Here is a 9471-nt window from a genome sequence, read left to right as displayed (position 1 = left end):
CAAGCTCAGTGAGCGCTGGCTGAGCTGACTGCCACTCAGGGGGTGAAAGGCTGTCCAAGGAACCGTGGAGTTTAACTCAGCGCGGAAAGGCTCGAGGCTGACCGAGCACGACATGAATTCGAGGGGCAGATGAACACGGGATGGGTAACAGGAGGCGGCCTCAGGGAAGAGGCAAGAGCTGAGCTCGGCCGCGGAGGACGGACAGGCGGGAACCACGAGAAGACATGAGAGGCGTGTTGGGTGGGGAAGGGGTATCAGGAGCAGAGTCAGGGAGGGGGACGTGGGCGGAACGCGCCAGGAGAGGGGGCAGCCATGGACAGTGACCAGCACGTGGTCTTGGTGACTCTGGAAACTAAGGCTGGAAATCCTGGGTCACCGCGCTTCAGGATTCAAGACTGTTGGACCCCGGGGGCAATGGGGTCCCTGAAGGCACCTCCTGTGGGAGTGGGTCTAGGTGCTGCTCTGCAGTAGCCACGTTTTGTTGTTTTTTTGTTTTTTAACCATTTTATCTAGATTTTATTTGTAGACCCTGAAAATTCCCATAAATTCCAAGGATCACAGGAGAAACAAGCTTATTTCTTTGAGCTTGCCTGAGATAAAATCTCCCTTAATCTTGGGTCTTAAAATATAGCCATGGAGAAATTTGGTTTCAATATGACAAATCTCCAAATTTCCACCTGCATCTCAACTTTCATTTCATGCACATTGATTGCAGCACTTTCTGTTGTAATTCTATTTTATAACAGCTTGTAATTATTTTATGGGCAAATGTCTAACTCTTCATCTCTTCACATGGATTATTTTCTTCAGGTTCTGAAGTTCTCTTCTGCTCTATTGTCTGTTTTTCCTCTTGGTTCCTTTAATTTGTATGTTTTTTTTTCAAATAACTCACATCATGAGCAAGACATACTGCTGGGCAATGTGGAGGTTATAAAAACACTGTAGGAGCTTTTCCTTATCCTCTTGGGCCTTCCAGTGGACTATTCAGGAAAAGTTTTGCAAAGGAAGTGGGATTTGAATTGGATCTTGGAATCTCTGAGAAGTCTGGCTCCAAGCCAAGATTCTGCGTCGGCGTTTTCAGGCCAGAGGACGGGTGATGTCAAAGGCCTTAACTGGCAGACCTCGCAGGGAAGCTGCCCTCCCCACACAAGACTTGTACACGGCCAGTTCATCGCAGTCCCCGGAGTCTCAGTCAGGGTCTCAGGCCCCCTGGCTGGCCATGCTCTCCCACCTGCCAATGCAGGGGACACGGGTTCGAGCCCCGGTCCGGGAAGATCCCACATTCCACGGAGCAACTAAGCCCGTGCACCACAGCTACTGAGCCTGTGCTCTAGAGCTCGTGAGCCACAATTACTGAGCCCGTGTGCTGCAACTATGGAAGCCCTCACACCTAGAGCCCGTGCTCTGCAACAAGAGAAGCCACCGCAATGAGAAGCCCGTGCACCGCAACAAAGAGTAGCCCCCGCTTGCCGCAACTAGAGAAAACCCGCGCAGCAAAGAAGACCCAATGCAGCCAAAAATAAATAAAATAAATTTATTTTAAAAAATAAAATGACTCAGTTTATAAAGCATACATATATAAATGTGAAAAAATAAGTAAACAGAAAACATAAAAAAAAAGAAGAAAAAAAATGGGACGAGCCCATCTCAGGCTAGATCCACCAGTGAATGAGTTTCATTTTTTGAGTTTTGAGGACTGAGGGTCTGTAGCCAACCTTTGCTTTGCCTTGACCTCTAAGGTCCGCCTGACCTGTGTACTGCAGAGGCCCACTGCCCCGGGCAGCCGTCCCAGCACGAGTCCGTGCAGAGCCTGCACGCATTCAGTCGGTGCCGAACGTGTGCAGGGTGATGCTCTTGGTCCTCTCCCAGTCCAGTCGTGAGTGTGGGAACGGGCAGCTGCTGTGACGGAGACTGGGGGGCCGGCCCCTCTGAGGGGGCCCCCCAGGAGGCGAGGGGCCCAAAGGTGCAGAGTGAGGGGTGCAGGCTAGGAGTGCGGGAGCATGCGCTGGGCCTGAACTGCAGAAGGACCGGCAGAGGCAGCCAGGGCACAGAGGCGGGGCTGGGGTGGAGGAGGCGGAGCCGGCCGTGCGGAGCCCAGCAGACCCCGGAGGGACCCTCAGAGTCTGTGCTGAGCACACAGGATGCTGCCCAATGCGGGGCTGGACCTGGCCTCTCGGGGAGTCTGTGCAGCCAGTGGGGTGGAGGGCGGGCGGCCGTCCGCAGGGAGACAGCAGAGGCTGGAGCCCGAAGGCTGCTCCAGACACGGGCCCACGGGGCGCCGTGCTCACTCCTCCTCACCCGCTGGAGGGAGCCCAGCAGGGCTGCTGAGCGGCTCACGACCTGATGGCATCGTGTTTTAGGAGGCGTGGGGCTGGGTGCAGGGTCAGCGACGACCTTGCGCAGCTACCGGGGCTCCAGGGGATGAGCCTGCGTTGCGGCCAGAGGGAACCCAGGAGCAAGAGGCCTCACGACAGAAGGACAGGGAGCGGGCGGCCCTGCAGGGGGCACAGGCGGAAGGCCCACCTGGCCCTGCTCTCCTCAGCCCCACCCCAGGGCCCAGCGCCTGGCAGTCCACGTGTCCCCTCAGCCCCCTGGCGGACACACGTCCAGACCGAGCCCGCTGCCCGTTGGCCCATCCCGGTCCACGTGCCTTGATCTGGTCTCTGCCCACGTTCTCGTCATTCTTTTGTTTTTCTTGTTTTTTCCTTTATTTTGGTCCTTTGGATTCTCTTCCCCCCTCTCCTGGAATCTTCACATCGTTTTCTGTGCCGTGCGTTTGCCCCTCCAGCCGCAGAGGCAAGGAGCAGGCCCAGGGTGGGGGGAGGACGGGAGAGGACCCCGAACGTCCGCTCAGAAGTCGCTTCTTCTGTTGCAGTGAAAGCTGCTCTGCTAGAGTCCACCTTAGGGCTGTCCTGACACTCGGTGGCAGCCCCCCAGGAGCACACCAAGCATTTAAAGGCAGCCCTACTCCCCCACCCCAGCTTTTCCACCTCCAGACGACACGGCTCTTGCCATGTGTCACAGACTGGGGCCTGCCCTCGGCGCGCCCATGGCCCCGGCTGGGCTGCCGCAGCTCCCCGCCGAGCAGGAGGATGGACTCTGCCCTCATTCACGTGACGTCCCCTCCCCTTCCCCGGCCCCAGGCCCCCAGCCCTCCAAGAGCAGCTAAGTCCCAGGCAACACACGCCACAAAGGGCTGGTGGAAAAGTTTAGGTCCAGAAGTGCACTGTTCTGACCCCTGGCACAGCCCTGGGGTCTCCGTGCAGCCAGGGCCTGGCTTGGTAGGTGTCTGGGGGAAACGGATCACTCATCTTGCCCCTGCTTCGTGCAGTCGGACAGGTGACAGGGAGCACGACCTCTCAGGGTGACATCAACCGCGCCAAGCGCCAACCCTGCAGTGACAGCCCACAGGTGGCAGGTAATGGTGCTGCACAGCCGGGCAGGGGGACCAGGCACCTCCTCCCCAACCCCAGGCAGAGGTCCACATCACAAGCCCGGCTCATCTGCAAGGAGGCTCAAACATAACAAAGAATGAACAAGACTGCCCTCCAGCCCTGCCCTCCTGCCCGCTCCATGGAAGGAGGCCCAGAGGCCTAGCTTGGAAAACAATCTGGGCACCGCGTGGGTGCTGGGAATAAAACATGCACGTTCATCCCAAGCTCCTGACTTGTCACCCCCACCCCACGTTTCCCCTTTGGTAATCACAAGTTTGTTTTAGACATCTGTAAGTCTGTTTCTGTTTTGTAAATGTAAGATAGATAACCAACAAGGACCTACTGTACAGCACAGGGAACTCTGCTCAACATTCTGGGATAACCTATATGGGAAAGAATCTGAAAAAGAACAGATACATGTATATGTATAACTGCATCACTTTGATGTACACCTGAAACACAACATTGTAAATCAATTATACTCCAATAAAATTAAAAAAGGATAAGACACCTTTGACTAAATGCAATAAATTTTTGTATAGCAAAAAGACAAAACAAAAAAATTAAATTTATTTGATAAATTCAAACGTGTACATTTAAAAAAAAAAAAGCAAACATTCTCTCTGCATCGTCACACCTACCGCACCCTTCTGTCTGGTCCCGGACATGAAGGCCATCAGGCTGCACGCGGTGAAGGAGGGGAGCCCACGGGACCCGTGTGGATGGGGAGGCGACCAGGGACCAGGGCTGCCCCAGACTCCAGCAGAGCACCGTCAGGCCCGTCCACTCCAGGCTGAATCCCTGCACCCACAGACGGCTCCGCTTACCTCACAAAGACGTCAGCAAGGTGGACCGTGTCACGTATTTGGAAGTGTGCACATTTTACAACACGACTGTTATCTGCACCGACTCACAGGGGACCCACTGGATGATGTGACGGCCGTGGGTGTGAGAACAGCAGCCCTGGGTCTGGGGCTTGGTCCCCTGGCACCACCGCTTCCCGCAGCCCGATCACTCTCCCCTCTCGTCCTGCAAACGGCCAGCGTTTAAACACGTAGCTGTCCCCCTTCTCGAAGCGGACAGCAGCCCTGCTGGCCCCTGCCTGCTGCGGGACCGTTCGGAGGTGCCGACACGCCTGCCGGCTTATTCCTCCCCATTCTCTCTTGAAGCCACTCCGCCTGCTTCCCGTGACAGCTGTGTGTCAGGTTCTCCAGTGACCCCCATGCTGCCAAGCCAATGGGCTCTCAGCCCACCGGATGCCCCACAGAGGCAGTGACAGAGCAGACGGGCTCCCCAGCTTCCAGAACACCCCACACACCGGGCCCTCCCAGCTCCCGGCAGCCTCTTCCCTCCCCTTGGCTGGATCCCCTGCGCCCAACCTCACGCAGGGGCTCGGCCTCTGGTCTTCTCTCCAGGGACGCCGTTGGCCCCGAGCTCCACACGCCCGTCTGCACCAGGAACACAGACTCCCACCTCCGCTCGCCCAGCCTGGACCCTACCCCACCCGTCTCATGTCTCCAGGCACCTGGTTGGCTGGGCCACGTGACCACTTCACAGGCATCTCAAACTCAACAGCCCAAACCCGGCTGCTCATCTTCCCGCCCCACCCCCCAGCCTCCTTCCTGTCTCGGCCACCGTCCCAGTCGCTCAGATCAACCCCCTGGGCCCTCCCGGGTTCCTCTCTCGGCCTCACACCTACTCTACTCTGCCAGTACATTCGACGGCTCCATGTGCCAATCCATCCAGAAAGCAACCACGCGCCGGCATCTCTGCACCAGCGCAGCCGGCGTCACCGGCACGTCTGCACCCCAGGCTGGCTCCCTCGCTGCTCTGTGCCTGCGTCTCCACAGGGGCACATTCAGTTATGTCGCAGGGAGTTCTGGTCCCTGATAAGATGGAGGAGGCTCTCCGAAAACGCAGCCACACGCGGACAGGACTTATGAACAGCTCTCTCCTGTCATTTTAGGAAAACAGAGGCTTGTTTTCTGGCATCCCAGCCTCCCTGGCGGCAGTGGGACAGTCTGCAGAAGCCTGGGACTGGGGGAGGGACGCCTCCTCTCCTACTGCCCGGAGGCTGTGTCCCGGGAGGGGCCCTGCTCCCTCTCTCTGTTCTCCCACCGCTGGCCGGGCGGCTCCGGCGTGGAGACGGTGCAGCAGAACAGGGGGAACAAAGCCACTGTCTGATGTGTAAAAAGGAAAGCACCAGAAAGATCTCGAGAGGGACGAGCTCATGAAAGCACCCCATAAAGTTGTTCAGGAACTCCTCAGTGATAGACACACAGCTGAGCAGAACAGGACGGTCCAGAAATAGCCCTGCACAAATAGGGCCAACTGACTTTTGACAAAGGAGCAAAAGCAATTCAATGCAGGAACTACAGTCTTTAACAAATGGTGCTGGAATACTTGGATATCTATAAGAAAAAAAAAAACCCACAACCAAAACCTCACACCTTATTTAAAAGACTCAAAATAGATCATAGCTCCAAATATAAACTGTGAAACTACAACTTTTAAAAGAAACATTGGAGAAAACTTTCCTAACGTTGGATTTGATTCCAATATTTCAATCTATAAAAAAAGAAAAAAGTTGGGTAAGTGGGACTTCAACGAAACTCAAAACTTTTGCTCTGCAGAGACGCTGTTAAAAGGATGAAGAGAAGATAAAAACTGGGAGAAAACATTTGCAAATTACACAGCTGGCCAAGGACTTTTATCCAAAATATATAAAGAACGTTCTAAATGTATTGGACTTAAACACAATACTTAACAATCGATGTAACTTTAAAAACGGGCTCCACCAAAGAGGACACACGGGTAGATGGTGAGTTAAGTGCGCGGAAAGCCGTTCCGCATCATTGCAGGGAAGCACAAGTGACACCACCCCGTGCCCGTCCGTGGGCGGCTGAGAAAGCCGAGCGCCCGTCTGCCCCTCGGAACGAAAAACGCCGCGGCCCCTCGGGAAGCAGTGCAGCAGTTTCCTCCCATAGAACCCAGTGCTCACACTCGTCAGCGCTGACCCTGAGGCAGGGGCTGCAAACTTTTTTGTAAAGGGTCGGACGGAAAAGATTTTAGGCGCTGAGGTTGCCTGGCCACTGCTGCACGTGTGCTGAAGCACTTGAGTAAGGGCAGTGCTGCGTGCCAATAAAACTTTATTGACAAAAACAGGGGGTGGCAGGGATTTGGCCCCCATGACCTCAGGCTATAGTTTGCCAACGCCTGCCCTGGAAAATGAAAACTTCTGTTTACACAAACACCCATACACAAAGATTTACAGCAGCTGACAGGGCTTCCAGCAGGACTGCAGACCCCACGTGAGCCCAGAGCTTTGCCTCGGTCGCTGCGGGGCTGGAGCATCTAGCACGGCGCCTGGCACACAGGAGGCGCTCAACAAACACCTGTTTGTTGAGGACTTTCACTAGAGCTGTTTTGCACTCCTCACAAATGCAGGTCTTCCCTGGAAGCAGAAATGCCGAAGGGCCTTAAACACCACCAGCCCCTGCCGGCCCCTCCACCACAGCCCCGTCTGCCCTCTGTTCACCCACGGTCCCCACTCTGCCCACAAACTCTGACCCCTGAAAAGAAGAAACAAAACCCAGATGTGCCTCTCCGGGCTCACAGTGCAGCTAGAAACCACCACACAGACACTCCGGGGACGACAGATGGCTTCAGCATTTAGAACGAGTCCATTCTTAGGCTGAAGCCCGTTGTGAAAAAAGGAGTACGCCTGACAGCCGTCTCGGTACAGACACGACACCTGGGCAGGTGAGGCCACGCCCAGAACAGACCCCTGGACCCACGGGAGGAGGAATAGGCAAGAGTCCCGTGCTCAGAGTTTTAGGATCACCTGACAACGTGGGGTTTCAACGGGTAAGCGTGCTGGGTGACCCGGGAACACGCGCGTGACCTCCAGGCGATGAGGATGCCATCGGAGCAAAGGAGCAGGACCCAGTGGGGCACCATGCCCGGGGACGGCGCCCAAGGCCTGCAGGAGACCCCTGGTCACTGACAGCGCCAGGGCTCCCCCAGGCCAGGCCCGAGCACAGGCAGGTCAAGCCCAGGACGAAGCATGGGAGGCCCATCTGCCTTTTTTTCTGGACCAGCACGCAGAAAATGAACAGAGACCAGGTGATGGGGCCATACCGGGGGCAGAGCTCCTGAAGAAAGTGCTGGATCCCGTGGAGTGTGGCCCTGCTCCTTTTATTTCTTTTTTAATCTTGAGAGAAAGATGAGTCAACATTATGGAAGCAAATTACAGTGAGACTCCTGACACCCTTAAAAGTGAGAAGAGGAAGTGGGCAGTGACCAGGCAGAGGCCAGCCTGCAGAGCCCCAGCTCGGTCTGGGGACGGTGTTTCTGCTTCCATCAAGGGGAGACTTCAGGTGTCAGTGGTCGGCTGGCAGACGCTCTGTCATTATTCACAGGTGCTCGCATCAGGGGAGAGTGATGCTGGTTCTCCCAGACGGGGCTCCGCCTGGAAAGCCAACGCCCGCCACGCGGCTGCCCGTGGCTGGGAACCTGCCCAAGGACGGCCTGGCGGGTCAGAGCAGTATGTGGTACTTCAGCGCCCGGGGCACCCTGTTGATGACCAGCCTCCCGTCATAGCTCAGGGAGGCAAAGAGCCAGGGGTCGGCCGAGGACCAGTCCACGGCGTACACGCTGTCCTCGTGCTCCTCGTAGGTGGCGATGACGCTGTCCTGGGGAGGCTCCTGGCTCCTAGAAGGCACCAGAGACACGCGTGCGTGAGTGAGGCGGGCGCCCTGCCCAGCGGTGGCAGCGGGCCTGGTCTTCTCACCTGAGTGATCGGGCGGTCCCCAGGAGCCAAGGGGGTCAATGGGGGCGCCCCTGCAGGAGCCCAGAGCCATCCCGTCCCCAGCCGTGGGCCCTTGGGGCTCGTGGGGGGCCCCCTACTGCCTAACACCTCCCTCCGCAGCTCTGCAGCAGGACGTGCTCGGGCTCAGGGGACGGGGGCTGGGGAACGTTCATGGGGCTAAGTGGACAACGGCCAAAGCTCCTGTGACATCTGCCAGAGGGACCTGGGGACCAGCCGGCACAGCCCCGTGGGGTGGGCGTGGGGAGCCCTGCTCAGGACGAGGGTGAGGGGCTGGAAGGCCGGCAGACCCTGGCCTGGGCTGTGACACCTCCCGGCACCCCATTCACATGGGAGTCGCTCGCCCCTTCCCTGGGATGCCTGTCCGGGTGGTGCTCACGTGCACGGCCCTGTGTGGGAGCACGCGGAGCCGGGCTGCCCGCCCGGGCCTCCAAAGTCATAGGCCTGCCACGCGCCAGGCTGCTTCTCCACCCGGCAGGGCCTCCTCAGCACTTTTCTCCCCATTTCGTGACTCTCTCTACCCGAGGAGCTCTCAGCAATCTGGGACTCTTCCCAGGAGACAGCCCGCCCCATGTGCCCCCTGGCTCGGACCCTCACGCATCCCACGGCCCAACCCTCCCAGGAAGCCAACCTGCGGTGGCCGAGTGCCCGGGTACAAACGCCGCATACAAGTCCTCAGGGGACTCCCATTCTCCTGAACTCACTAAGACATGGGACCAACCCCAGGAGCAGGCCTGCGGGACACCGCGGAGGCACCTCACGCCAGTGCCGCTGCCCGGCACGCCTGCACGCCACACGCGCCTTCCTTCCTACTGCGCTTCTCTGAAGCTGGCCGTGTGCAGGCAGGACCCCTGGATTAACACACGGGGCCAACAAAGGGGCCACCAACTCTGTCCCTGGTACAGACGGGGCTCGGATGCCTGCTTGGCCATGAGAAGAGAGGACAATAGAAAACACCCAAGCCCTGCACGTGGCAGGTCGCCGGACTGAAGCCGCTGCAACTGTATCTAAATACTGAGTTTGAATAGAAAAATGATTGTGTTTGTCTCAAGAGAGACAATCAGTAGACTACCACCAGCCAGCTTCTCCCACAGGAATTTTAGCATCATCTCAGGTGGGCAGAGGAAGAAATCAGACAGCAGAACAGTGTGAAGAGTCTCCCACAGAACGACAAACCCTCTCGTATTTCAGGGCTCAGACCACTCAGCT

The 9471-nt window shown here is 57.2% G+C and overlaps 1 protein-coding gene across 4 annotated transcripts in view; it reads right to left on the bottom strand.

The window, feature by feature from the left end:
* Positions 1-7615: 7615 nt before the first annotated feature.
* Positions 7616-9471, bottom strand: part of EIPR1 (EARP complex and GARP complex interacting protein 1) — an 87673-nt gene continuing 85817 nt past the window's right edge. For all 4 annotated transcript variants that reach the window (XM_081255017.1, XM_081255018.1, XM_081255019.1 and 1 more), the window contains one exon: positions 7616-8147. In XM_081255017.1, coding sequence (XP_081111143.1) covers positions 7973-8147 — 175 coding nt within the window. In that variant the 3' untranslated portion in view covers positions 7616-7972. The remainder of the gene's footprint in view (positions 8148-9471) is intronic.

The sequence above is a fragment of the Mesoplodon bidens genome, assembly GCF_964165515.1.
Source record: "Mesoplodon bidens genome assembly, chromosome: 14".
Classification (NCBI taxonomy): Eukaryota; Metazoa; Chordata; class Mammalia; order Artiodactyla; family Ziphiidae; genus Mesoplodon; species Mesoplodon bidens.
This window is presented reverse-complemented; position numbering and strand designations above follow the sequence as displayed.